At 45.5% G+C, this 13,564-nt stretch overlaps 1 protein-coding gene across 2 annotated transcripts in view; it reads left to right on the forward strand.

Moving 5' to 3' along the window:
- Nucleotides 1–8,157: 8,157 nt before the first annotated feature.
- The window catches only part of NPTN (neuroplastin), a 43,086-nt gene continuing 37,679 nt past the window's right edge, over nucleotides 8,158–13,564 (forward strand). The window contains exon 1 of one of the 2 annotated variants that reach the window (XM_081887761.1): nucleotides 8,158–8,544. In XM_081887761.1, coding sequence (XP_081743887.1) covers nucleotides 8,448–8,544 — 97 coding nt within the window. In that variant the 5' untranslated portion in view covers nucleotides 8,158–8,447. The remainder of the gene's footprint in view (nucleotides 8,545–13,564) is intronic. The other variant, XM_081887762.1, reaches the window with a different exon arrangement.

Below are 13,564 nucleotides of genomic sequence, written 5' to 3' on the forward strand. Positions count from 1 at the left end.
GCATTCTGGCCACTCTTTTGTTATGATAACTACTCAACTCCTGAATCCAGGTCACAGGTTCACCCTATTCATATCTTAAATGTGCCCCTGAGACAGGATTTGTGAGCAAAGAGACAATGGGGAGGCTCCCCATTTCCTTCAATCTTGCAGAGAAATATCTGGGGTCAATTTGGAAGAGAGAAAATGGTTTCAGGACTTTTCTGTGGGTTTCAGACGTGTGGTTTACATATTTGTATGTGTTTGCTTGGTACATTTATGAACATCTATTACAGTGGTACCTCGGGTCACATACGCTTCAGGTTACAGACTCCGCTAACCCAGAAATATTAGCTCAGGTTAAGAATTTTGCTTCAGGATGAGAACAGAAATTGTGTTCCAGTGGCGCGGAGGCTGCAGGAGGCCCCATTAGCTAAAGTGGTGCTTTAGGTTAAGAACAGTTTTAGGTTAAGAACGGACCTCCGGAACAAATTAAGTACTTAACCCGAGGTACCACTGTGTATATATATATATAAGAAACTTAAAATCCTTATAACAGTTATTTTGGTTTAAGTCTGTAGGTCATGACAGCAGATATTATGGGGGAAGTCTGGATTTAGCGGAGCAACAGGTGGACTGACGTCAGAGACCACCTGGGAGCAGGACCCTGGGAACATTACACCAGCTTTAAGTGGTCAGCCACTGAATGGGTGCTGGAGGATACAACATAGAATCTCAGGGTGGTATTCGATGTTAGTTCTACTCAGAGCAGACCCACTGACTAACTAAGCCCCAAGTATAACTTAGTTGGCTGCAACCCACAGTACTGACCAGTTGGCAAAAGCCGCCTCTCAAAAAGGATGCTGCGGCTTGATTGTATTTATTTCACTGTAATTAAAAACGTTTAGCAAAAGTATTGGCGTTTCTGGTTGGCTGGTTCCATCATAGATCAATGTACAGTTAGGACGCAGGGAAAGGCAATCAACTGTGTGGTTCAGAAGCTGCTCAGTGACATAGATAGGCCCATGAGCTGCAATTGCTGCGCTGCCTACCACTTCAGCTGCCTGTGTGACAGGCCCCTATTCCTCTGCCTTACCCCTATGTATGCATGCTTTGCATTAGCCCTCTGAATACCATGAATTGCATTTCCCCTCTGCATCCATGAACTTGTGAACATGTATGTAAGGGACGCGGGTGGCGCTGTGGGTTAAACCACAGAGCCTAGGACTTGCCGATCAGAAGGTTGGCGGTTCGAATCCCCACAACAGGCTGAGCTCCTGTTACTCGGTTCCTGCTCCTGCCAACCTAGCAGTTCGAAAGCACACCAAAGTGCAAGTAGATAAATAGGTACCATTCCGGCGGGAAGATAAACTGTGACTCCGTGTGTTGGTTCGCCAGAAGTGGCTTAGTCATGCTGGCCACATGACCTGGAACCTGTACGCCGGCTACCTCGGCTAATAAAGTGAGATGAGCAACCCCAGAGTCATCCGCGACTGGACCTAATGGTCAGGGGTCCCTTTACCTTTATGCATATTAAATAGTCAAATAATTGCTTTGCTTTGAGCTGAAGTGTGAAAAACAGTCCTTTTGGGGGAGACGAAGAATGGAAGCAGCAGTCAGGCCAATTTGCTTACCAAAAGTTCACTCTAAGGAGAATTCAAGCAGCGAATGCCTTATTCACTGCCCCCCCTCTCCCCTTTAACAGCTTCTTGACATACAAAAAAACCAGGAGGTCAAGAATCCTGCGACATGGAGGTGCAGTGATGAGGAAGAATACCTGTTGAACTTCTGTCCGTCACAAACTGCCGATATGGGAAAATAGGAAGCTGTCCTATGCTGATTCAAAACTTCTAGCTCAGTACTGTCTGTTAACAATTCTCCAGGGTTTCGTGCAGGAGTCATTCCATACCTGGAGGTGCTGGAGATCAAACCTGAAAGCTTCTACCCCGAGACAAGGGCTTGCCCAAAAAGATGTAGGAACCCTGCTAAAACAACGTGGCAACCTTATTGAGAAGCTCCTAGGACTTCCCTAGATCCTTCTTTAATATCTAATCATAAGTAGCTTCAATTCAGTAATCAGGGGGCAAATCAGGTCTTATTGAACAGCAACAAACAATCTGAATGTGCAAACAAAAATGCTATCAGTTTTCAAGGAAGAGTTCAGATAAAAGCCCCCACAGCATCTTGCCTTTCCACACTGGACAGGATGTTTTAAAGCAGAAAAAGACTTCCTAAAAATCAGAACCGTGTGTGTGTGTGTGTGTGTGTGTGTGTGTGTGTGTGTGTGTTAGAGCAGTGTTCCCCAACCTTTTTTGGGCAAAGGCACACTTGTTTCATGAAAAAAATCTCGAGGCACACCACCATTAGAAAATGTTTAAAAAATTAACTCTGTGCCTATATTGACTATATATAAAGTAACTCTCTTTAATAGGAATCAAATAAACACAAAGAAAGTATTTTATAATTACTTTATTATGAAATAGTAAGTAAACAGAAATATGAAAAATTATAAAATACTTTATTCAGTGCGCAACCTGGGCCTGTTTGGCTGAACACAAAGCTGATATTCTGGCTGGAATCGAAGAAAGACACACACGTAGCTCTTCGTCAACAGCTCTCAGTCTCTCTCTGTATTTAGTTTTTATAGCAAATGAAGGAAGAGTAAGCAGGCTGGGGTGGGTTAAGTAAGGGCTGAAAGTGCCTAGATGAAGTGGGGGAAGCTAGAGAGGAGGTACATTCTGACGTTTGAGGATAGACTAGGTTCTTTATGTGAATGATAGGTGAGTTATTTGACAGATCGAACTGAGAGCAAGGTGTGGCTTGTGTAGCTGGGGTGGACATGAATGTTTGGGGTGCAAACCCCAGGCCGGCCAGGTCCGAGGGGGGGCAGGGAGAGACGGGCCTGCCTGCCTCTGCCTGCGCTGTGGTGTGTTTTGCCCCGACCGACGGACGGACCGACCTGCCAGCTGTCTCCGCAGTAGCAGCGCGGACTGGAGCTCCGTCATTCTCCCCGCCGGTGCCCGGGGAGGGGAGTGTGGGGCAGCCGCTGTGGAAGCGACGGCGTGCTCCTCCTCCTCCTCCTGCCGGGCTAGAGCCAGCCGGCTAGCGCTCGCCCCTCCTTGCTCGAGCCGACCCCGCCGCCGGGGGCCTTCCCGTCCTCTCAGCGGCGCCACCTCGCGTCCCTTGTCTGGGGGTTGGGAGGGGGCTGGGGGGGAGGAAGGGGGCGAGGGGGAGCAGCCGCCGCCGCTCCTGAGGAGATTCTGAGGCGGTGGCGGGCGACGCGTGGCGGAAGAGGAGGGGTCCCGCCAGCCCCGCGTTTCTCTCTCTCTCTCCCTCACGGAAACCTTCCCCTCAGCTTCTGCCGCTTTTTCTCTTCTTTCCCTCTTCCTTTTTTTTTTTTTAAATGAAAAATCTTTCCTTTCTCTCTTTTCCAGCCCCCCCTCCCCTCTTCACGGAATTTCACTGCACTCGGGCGCTGCGGCGCGCAGGCGCACTGCTCGCTCCTCTTTCCGCGCAGGCGCCTTCTCTCGCTCTTTCGCCTCCTTTTCGTTCTCTCTCGATGGTCCGCCTACAAAGGAGCGAGGGAGGCGCCCGCCATGTTTGGATTTGCATCCAGCAGGAGATGCCGCCGCCGCCCCGCCTCTCGCCGCCCGACTCGCCCGCCTCCCTCCCACGGCACACCAGGCAACGTCTCGCGGCACGCTAGTGTGCAGCGGAACACCGGTTGGGAAACACTGTGTTAGAGAACACATAAACACATAAAACCCGGGGATACAATGATTTAAGAAAGGCTCTGTATGAATTCCCTACAGTATAACTGTAAGTGAACCAAAGATAGCAATGGTGAATTCAGGAGAAATGATTTAGGCTAGGGTAGTTTGGAGAGTAAATGTTCTCAGACTCAGTAAATGATTTTATATCATCTTAGATGGGCTATATGCAGTGCTTTTTTCGGGGGGTACACAGTACCAGCACATTTTCCCACTCCCCCCAAAAATGTTCAGTGTGGCCCTCACTGTAACAACTTCATGGTGAATACCTGCAACTCCCCCACCCAATTAAGCACTGGCTATATGCGTAATTGCGGTGTAATACTTCCATTTGGAATGGTCTTCCTTCCCCAGGGGAATGAGACTCCAGATATGGCCCCATTTTATCTTCCCACATATCCCATTCCTGCTGTTTGAAAAAAATATTACTTTACCCATATGTCCTTCTCACAAGTTCAGTCCTATCCTATCATGTATTCAAGTAAGTCTCTATGCACCACCTAGTGCTGCATCCTGAAAGTGTCAAAGGTGAGCCTGTGAGGTGCAATTCTGTTTGCACTAATGTATTTTGCCCCACTCTGTGAAATGAATTCCGATCCCTCTGAAGCCCATCCAGCAAAGGCCACCAGCTGGACAATATACCTACTATAACAGGTCTCTCTCACCTAAAAACAAAGAAAGCCGAAAGTGTTAGGTTTAATTCAGTGAACCTTGTGCTTGTGTGCAAACTGAACTACTCCGTAAATCAATTAAACTAAAACACAACTATAATTAATTAACATATTTTTTGCTCTATAAGACTCACTTTTCCCCTCCTAAAATGTAAGGGGAAATGTGTATGCGTCTTATGGAGCGAATGCAGGCTGCGCAGCGATCCCTCTTGCTGTTCTGACTTCTGAGATTCAGAATATAACACCGAGACCATATAACACCGGTCTTGAAAGACCTACATTGGCTCCCAGTATGTTTCCGAGCACAATTCAAAGTGTTGGTGCTGACCTTTAAAGCCCTAAACGGCCTTGGTCCAGTATACCTGAAGGAGCGTCTCCACCCCCATCATTCTGCCCGGACGCTGAGGTCCAGCGCCGAGGGCCTTCTGGCAGTTCCCTCATTGCGAGAAGCGAAGCTACAGGGAACCAGGCAGAGGGCCTTCTCGGTAGTGGCGCCCGCCCTGTGGAACGCCCTTCCAGCAGATGTCAAAGCGATAAACTACCTGACATTCAGAAGACATCTTAGGCAGCCCTGTTCAGGGAAGTTTTTAACGTGTGATATTTTACTGTATTTTTGGTTTTTATGGAAGCCGCCCAGAGTGGCTGGGGAGGCCCAGCCAGATGGGCGGGGTATAAATAATAAATTATTATTATTATTATTATTTTGTTTTGTTTTCCTCCTCCAAAAACTAGGTGCGTCTTATGGTCTGGTGCGTCTTACATAGCGAAAAATACGGTAACTAAAATCGCAATCCAGACCATGCTTACTTAGAAATAAGACCCATTAGTGTCAATCAGATTTACTCTTAGTAAGTGCACTGAACTGCAGTCTAAGAGTTGTATCCAAGTAATTTTGCTCAGACCCACTGAAATTTAGAGATCTAATCTATTAATTTCAAGCAGGGAGGCACCTGGCTATATTATAGTATTTGTGAGCTCTTCCCCACAGGCTCATTTGTGCTGAACTGTCTGCAGGTCTGCTCCTACAAAACAGATGGAGATCTTTTCAGGCAATCTCCTAGCAGGAGCTTTCTTTCAGTGCTGGTAAATATCTAGAAATGAGAGCAATTCCTGTTCAGCAGCCAACAGCAGGAAGATGCAGAAGTGGCTGTGAAGAATTGTACATCCACGTTCTTACAAGATACACTGTGAAGTGTCCAGATATATTTTCCCTGCCTGGAACATGAATGAGAAACACCGATGGGTGTTTATTGTTTGGTTGTTGTTTTTCCCCACATGGTTTCTGCAGACATTTGGTGAGGATTAACTGACAAGAGAAAAAATCTTGAGAAAAGCAAGGACTCTATAGGCATATCATTCAGGAAAAGCATCCTCAGTCTAAGCAATTTGGGCCACCTCAGCATCTTCACAAAACATTTGTTGCTGGTTATAGGCACAAGTGGGTAGCATGTTTCAGGGAACAGATTCTGGGGAAACAATGAGGGTCAGCAAATGGTAAGAAACTGATCTTTTCTAATTTGGAATTCCTTGCATATTGACATTTGCCAGGAGCCTTCACTGTACTCTTTTTGGTATCTGCTTAACATATTTTTGTTCAGGCAAGGCTTTCAAGGCACATGGAAGTTAAACGTTATTTCTTTGTGCAAGAGTTGATTTTAATAATCTTCTAAATAGTTTTTAATACCTGCTATTTGCTTGTTGTTGTTTTTTAACTGCTCAATGTTTTTAACCATTTCCTCAACCCTTTCAGAGCTATAATTCACTTTTAACCAAAACATGCATTTCCCCCCGGGACCCATTTCTTAATCTTTTACCATGTATGTGCATGGAGGTAAAGCTCCTGCTGCGACCCAGCTTGGATCAGGCTGTGACCCACAAGCTGGTCCTGACCCACCCATTGAAGACCAGTCTTCTAGGGGGGCTTCCAAACTATTGATATTTTTTTGTGGAATTCAGTCGCATTCCTGCAAATTGTGCAAGACACCTCAAAAAAATCAGGCTGAGTGACACGTGTGCTGTTTCCGAGAAGAAATTAAAGGGGACAAGCTGCAGTCTAGAGATTTAGACACACAGAACTTAAACTGGGTTCTTTAAGCATCCTAGGGTGGCAGCTGGGTTAGTGTTAAGATTTTAAGATTCACAGATCCCTTTTTTGCAATTAACCAAAATTTCACAAAATAATGAGCAAGCTTAATATTTGGATTTATTTATTTTTTTGCCTCATCTAGCAAAATGGTAGATGACGGTCCAGGAATCAGCATGTTTTTACATGAGTAGAATGTGTCCTTTTATTTAAAATGCATCTCTGGGTTATTTGTGGGGCATAGGAATTCATTCATTTTATTTTTTCCCCAAAATATAGTCCAGCCCCCCACAAGGTCTGAGGGACAGTGGACCAGCTCCCTGCTGAAAAAGTTTGCTGATCCCCGGTCTAGACGGGATTACTGCATCATGCTTTATATGAGGCCACTTTCAAAAAATGTTTTAACAGTCTAGGTTTCCCCAAGATGCTTATTTACTATTTACAGTTTACTTATTCTATAGTAGGCATCATTCAGTCCTATGAGTCTCCACCCAGCCTACCTTTCCCCCTTGAATTTAAGAGTCCTGTAGGACCAGACCAAGAACCAACACCGAGCGTAGTCTCCACAATTGCACACACATTCTTATTTCATGCACAATGATATTTATTTATTTTGCAAAGCTGTCTTGAACAAGTCCTCACCTGCAGCTTGATGTGGCCAAGCTCAGGCACAGGGTTGCTGCTCACCCCAGTCAGGACCAGTCCTACCATTAGGCGGAGTGTGGCAATGGCTCGCATGTTGGAGATGACAAGGAACTAGCAAGATATTGGAAGACTGTGCCTCCTAAGCTACCCGGTTGCTCTCAGGTGCAAAATGCTGTCTGGTTGAAAAAATGCTGTCTGAAGTAAGAGCCAATTGCCAATTCAGGCAGCTTCTCTGCATGAAACTGGGAGGTGGTGGGGGGAAGAGAGAGAGTCAGAATCTTACCCTTTGCCTCAAGCCTATGTCAGATGCAGCTCCGCCCCACAAATCCAGATTCCAATTCGGTTTGTTGGAGCCCAGATCTCCCCCCAACCGACCCCTCTCCCCAATAATTATAAGCCATTTAAAACACACAGACGGCTGCTTGCAGGGCGGCACCTCCGCCGCCACCCAGCGCCTTCATTTCCCAGTCGTGTATACAAATACATTCACATGATCTCACGCCAATTTGCCACGAGCATCTGTGCAGAACCCCGGATGAGGTCCGCGGGCGTTTCTGCGGCTGGCCAGTTCCTCATTTATTCCTATTGCAGAGTTTTTCCTCCCACTAATTCCTCTGGAAAATATATATACTGTATATGGGGGTTGGGGTGTTTTCAGAGGAATTAGTGGGAGGAAAATATATAGGAAAATATATTAGTGGGAGGAAAATATATATTTTTCAGAGGAATATAGTGGGAGGAAAATATATAGGAAAATATATTAGTGGGAGGAAATATATATTTTTCAGAGGAATATAGTGGGAGGAAATATATATATATATTTAAAGGCGGGAGGCGGGCGGAGGTTGCAGCCGCCGCCTCTGCACTTGCTCCAGAACCGGTTCCCTTCGCCTCGTCACGTGCCCCCCTGGGAAAAAGCGGCGGGAGGCGGAGCTTCCGCGCCCTCGCCCCGCCCACACGCTTCCCTCAAGCCCTGCAGATTCCACCCTTCCTCCTCCTCCTCGCGCGAGAAGTGGGGGCCCAAGTCTCGCGAGGCTCCGGCGCTGCGGTAGAAGGAGCTGCTCGGCTGCGCTGAGGCGAAAAGGGAGGGAAAAAGGCGGGCGAAGGCGACGGGAAGGACGGCGGAGAAGGAACCTCGCCCGGCGGCGGCGGCGGAGACCGAGCGAGCGGCTGCTGCTGCTGCCTGAGCGCCCCCACCCCCGCTCTCGCGCTCCTTCATCCCTCCTCCTCCTCTCATTCTCTCTCTTTCTTCCCTCCCGCCCTTCCTTGCCCTCCTTCTCCTCAGCCGGCTTGCGGACCGGGATGCTGCTGCGGGGCTCCGGGCCGCTCCCCGCGGCTCTCTCCCTCCTCCTGGCCGCGGCGGGGAGCCTCTTTCCGACGCCGGCCGGCGCGCAGAACGGTGAGAGAGGGCGGCCGGGGCCTGTGAGGGGAGGGCGGGGGGGGGGCGGCGGCGGGAAGCGAACCCGAGAGCGAAACCCGCCTGAGGCGGTGATTGACAGGCGGGGGGGAGGGGGCGCCTCGGTTCCGCGGCGGGGGATGCCGCAAGGGGTGGGAGGTTGTCGCGCGGTGGGCGGGGCGTTTCAGGTGTGTGTGGGGGGGGAGGAGCCTAGGGAGGGGGAGGGGAGGAGCACCTCCCTGCGGGAGCTGGGTTCAAATGCTGGCTCAGCCCACTGGATTAGCTTGGCAGTGACCTTGGGCCAGGCGGCCTCCCATTCATCACTCATTCTGGTGGTTCTGCTTTAGCAGGGTAGCTTGTTAGCTTGGGGGGGACGGGAGGGCTGGCAAGCCTGGGCAGTGTGGTGGGTTGTGGAAGAGAAGGAGGGGGTTGAGCCCGAGATGACCAAAGGGACGTGGTTTCAAATTCTGCTGCAGGAAGGGACCCCCACCAGGTGACCTTGGATCAGACAAGCTCTATTGTTATAATTATTAATGCTGTTTACAGTGGATTCTTCTTATTTTTTAAAAAATACCGACTGCTAACTGTTGGGGGGGATACTTTATGGAAGGTGGTATACAAATGCTTTAAATTAAATATATGTATATAAAGAGCAGTTTTGTTCTATCTTGTAGAGTTCTTTGTAAGAATAATAAGGTAATTGCTTGAAGTGCATTAAGCGTGCTCAAGGACTGCTGATAATCAGTGTGGCAGAGTGGTTTGAATGTTGGCCTGTGACTACGCAGACCCTAGTTCAAATTTCCACCTTGCCGTATAGCTTCCTGACTGACCTTTAGCTGGGCTGTGTCTCTCATCTGCAATATAAGGATAATAACTTAGAGGGCTGATGTGAGGATTAAAGGGGGGAGGCAGGGCAGCGTGTCCTGACCTAAGTTTATTGGAGCAGAGGGAAGGGGAAGAATAAAAATGATATAAACGAAAATGGCAGCTGAGAGAATATGAATTGTAGAAAGCTGTGAAGAGGGAAGCCTTGGGGTGGGTCAGGGAAGAGAGTGGAAGAAGAAAACCAAGGATCCAAAACATGTAGTCATGAGCTACTCCAGATGGCCAATGAAACTGCTGTTTCACAGTCTGGTGAACATGATAAGGTAGGGATTGAGGGAACTTGCAATAGGATTTTGGCAGAGTATGTCAATACATGCTTAATGAGTGAGCACTTCATAACTCTCATACAGCCTTTTGTTTTCTCCCATCATGAGCTTTTCGTTTTGATAATTTGTCATAGTACCTAACATATCAAGTTAGAAACAAAGGGCTGTTAAAATCCTTAGATACATCTAATTCCAAACCAAAAGGAGTCTGTAGGTGCAAGCTTTAGGTAGCCATTCCTCCCTCTTGGGGTGTGCCACTTTGAACAGTGTGTGCGGTTCTCCTGGTACATCTCTATCCACCTACTGCATCTTTGGTTTTCTTTAAATGATTTATAATGCAATTGCTTTTTTAGTTTCTTAGCAACTAAAGCGTTCTTTTGATAGGTCTGTGATGGAAACCCTGGATTTTTTTTCTTTCTAAAGAGTGCTGTAAGAAATCTAGCATTGTATATGTCTCCTCCTTGACATTGGTTTGCACCAAGTGCATAATGATTGTTAGTGAAGCCAATAGAGCACAGGTTGATTAAAGGCAAGTTTAGCATACTTGAGAAGGCTGAGCATGAACATGTATTTAGACATAAAATCCAGTATCATCTTTGCTCAGTAGGTGTGTACTTGTGGGGCAGTGTTACATGATAAAAACAGATGTAAGTTAAATGGCATTGTAAACTGTTTTATTGGTGTAGAAGCATAGGTTTTTTCCCTAACATGAAAAATATATTTGAATGGACAGTATCTTCTAATGTTGCACAATGGCTTTTTGGGTAGCCTTTTAAAGAAGTCAAATGACCCTGTGTATGAATATTTTTTGTCTTGCTATGTACAGCAGTTCGGTTACTGTGTTTTTCCTGTAATTTGGGCTGTTGGGTTTTAGCTTAGGTGAGTACTTAATTTCTGAACCTTGACTCAGACAATCTTGTTGAGAAAAAATTGGCTAGCAAAAGGAAGTAAGAATGGAAGAGAAGCAATGCCTGAAAATCTGGACTAGGTTAGTGCAACCCCATTTAAGGTAGAAGAGAATTGTAGGGTTGGAGACATGGATTTGGAAGTAAGTGTAGAAATGTCTCAGAAAATTAGTGGGAACTCGTTCCTTATATAACTTCACAGTTGTGTAATTTGGCTATATTCTACTTCTGTCAGACATGCTGCCTGACAATAAAGATCTGGAGATTTTTATGCTAGCTGTTTTCTGAAGTGTTCATCTTTTATGCTGTCTCTTTTGTTTAGGTGAAATGAGGTGAACAGTCTCTTCACATTTGAGTTAAATGATGAATGTGTCTGTAGGCTTTGAATAAAGTGATGGCATTTGACTTTGTTAGGATAAAATAGACTGGACCTCTGCAAACATTCGCTTTGTTATAGTGAGCAGATGCCTGCAGGAGAGGCAATATATTACTTCATGGAAGGGGAATCAGGCTGAAGAAGCCCTGTGCCTGCATTCAAATGGCTGTAGCTGGACTTGAAAACCCCCTGTTGGCATGCACAGTTCATAAAGCACAAGTTTTGTATTTTTTGTGCTTGGAAGAGAAGGGTTTCAAATTCTTTATTGCAGTGATTAGGATGGTTATTAAAAGTAAGAACGCACTCAGTTCCAAGAGTGGCTGTTCTGAAAGTTAACTTTCAGTCTTCAAAAAACATCCAACTGCTAAATAAGTCATTGCCTTAATTAATATAAAGGTGCCTGCCATTGTGAACCTCTTAATATTGCAGACATTGGCACCTGTGATATGTAGATTGGATGAATGTGGTGTGCCCTCCCCTTTTATTTTATTTAAAGCAGGCTTCCTCAACCTTGACCCTCCAGATGTTTTGAGACTACAATTCCCATCATCCCTGACCACTGGTCCTGCTAGCTAGGGATCATGGGGGTTGTAGGCCAAAAAACATCTGGAGGGCCAAGGATGCCTGATTTTAAGTGTGTTTCCCTGGTTTTTAAGCTGGAAACTTTCCTGGAGTGAATTATAAAAATCAGTGGTAAGTTAGTCCCTGCCCTCAGGCTTTTTCCTTCAGTGGGTTGGGTTTTTCCTATATAACTGATGGCTATTTAGATTGCAGCTGGAAACTGCCCGAAGAACCTTGCTGACAGTAAAGCCACCATAATTTTCTCATGTACACACCCCTGTGAAAGTAGAATTGGAAGTCAGTAAAGACTTAGAGTGAACAGTAAAGCAAAATATTCATTTGGATCTTTCAGCTTCTGTTGTTGTGAGCCATGTACAGCAAAGATAAAATCCCCACTGAAAACCCACAATATGGTGCAGGCAACCAAGTTGTAGGACAAATTCTAAACTTTAGAATACCCTTATCAGTTGAACTTAAATAACAGAACCAAGCACTGATTTGAACAGAAAATATTAGCTCTGTTTGCTTTCCCAATATTTTAAAAATGTCTACTTTAGGTATACTCTCCATTCTTCTTTGGGACAAGTCTTTGATGTAGACATGGTTTACTTCGCATTTGCTAGTAGTTACTTTTAGGAAGGAAAAAGAAGCTACTATGGGCTGAGGGTGGCTCTGAGAGTGGAAGAGTGTAGGCTTTCCTCCTGTGCCTTGCAATCTGTGATACCACAACAATTTGCAGAAGAGGGGCTGCTGATACCGCACTGCACTCAAGCGTTGCTGATACAGGCAACCCCGAGTTTACATGGGTCTTGTGTTCTGGGCCATCACATGCTTTTGTGAAATCACCTGTAATTGAAAAAAACTCTGTAAAAGCCTGCAAACAACCTGTTTCTCCTATGTTCTGTCCTTTTAATGGCATCTTTTAGGACATTTCCGGGTCACTGCTGGGTTCAGCACTCTGCATGTGCGCGCAATCACACACATATTGGTTGTGTCTAAAATGGCGGCCTGTACCATCTGGCTAGTACTGCAGTTTCTAATACAGTGGTGGTTAGGTGACACTGGGTTCTAGTAGACCTGCTACGGCTCTTCTAAAGCCTTGGACGTAGTCCTTTTACCTCACTGAGTGTCTTGTCACTGAGGTGAAGTCCAAGCTACTCTGCCCATAGCTGTTTTCTTGTGGAACATTAGGTTTGCCCCTAGACTGCCAGCACTGATGGGGCAAGAGGCATTGATCTGGGTGTCTCCTTGCTGAGGCAACCTTCCCATATGCTTTTGCAGTATCTGTATACATTTTCATGCCAGTATCTCTGAACTGAAATGGACTATTAGACTCTCTCTTTGTGCGTTAGTATTTTAGTTAACGGTCACTATCAGATGCTGCTGTTTGTTTTTCTTTTTCCTATTATTAACAATAATTGGAAGATTACAATTCTCATATTTTTGCCTTTGGTTGTTGTCATATTGAAATGAACTTAATTATTGTCTTTTGTTTCTAGCTGGAAAATAACCAATTGAATATTTTTTTTTTAAAAAACAAACAACAATCCTGTGCAAACAACTTTTTATAACTCCTGAAGCTGGTGATGATTTTGCCTATGCAGATATTATAATGACAGCATCGTATTTATTTCCCCTAATTTGTCTGGATGACATGGGTGTGCTCTAGCCCCTATGCAGTTTAATCTTTATTTAAATAATCTCTAATAAAACTCTGCTTGAGAACACCACTTGTCCAGACTGGTCTGTTCAGAAATCTCTTTGTTACTACAGTACATGCCAGTGACACTGTATTATTCTCACTGGCTTGGACTTGACTCATTACTGAATTCTTCAAGGCAGAAGATTTGATAATCAGCTAAGTAAACTGATTAGAGGTTTTGATGATTAAGCAGTATATAAATTCTGTTAAATAAAACAAATAAAACAAAAGAACTATAAAATGAAAGATTAATAAATAAAACAAAGAACTATAAGAATTATAAATGGGCCCCGGTTTTCAACCCACTCTATCCTGGTCACTTCAGATT

The sequence above is a fragment of the Podarcis melisellensis genome, assembly GCF_964234715.1.
Source record: "Podarcis melisellensis genome assembly, chromosome: 14".
Taxonomy (NCBI): Eukaryota; Metazoa; Chordata; class Lepidosauria; order Squamata; family Lacertidae; genus Podarcis; species Podarcis melisellensis.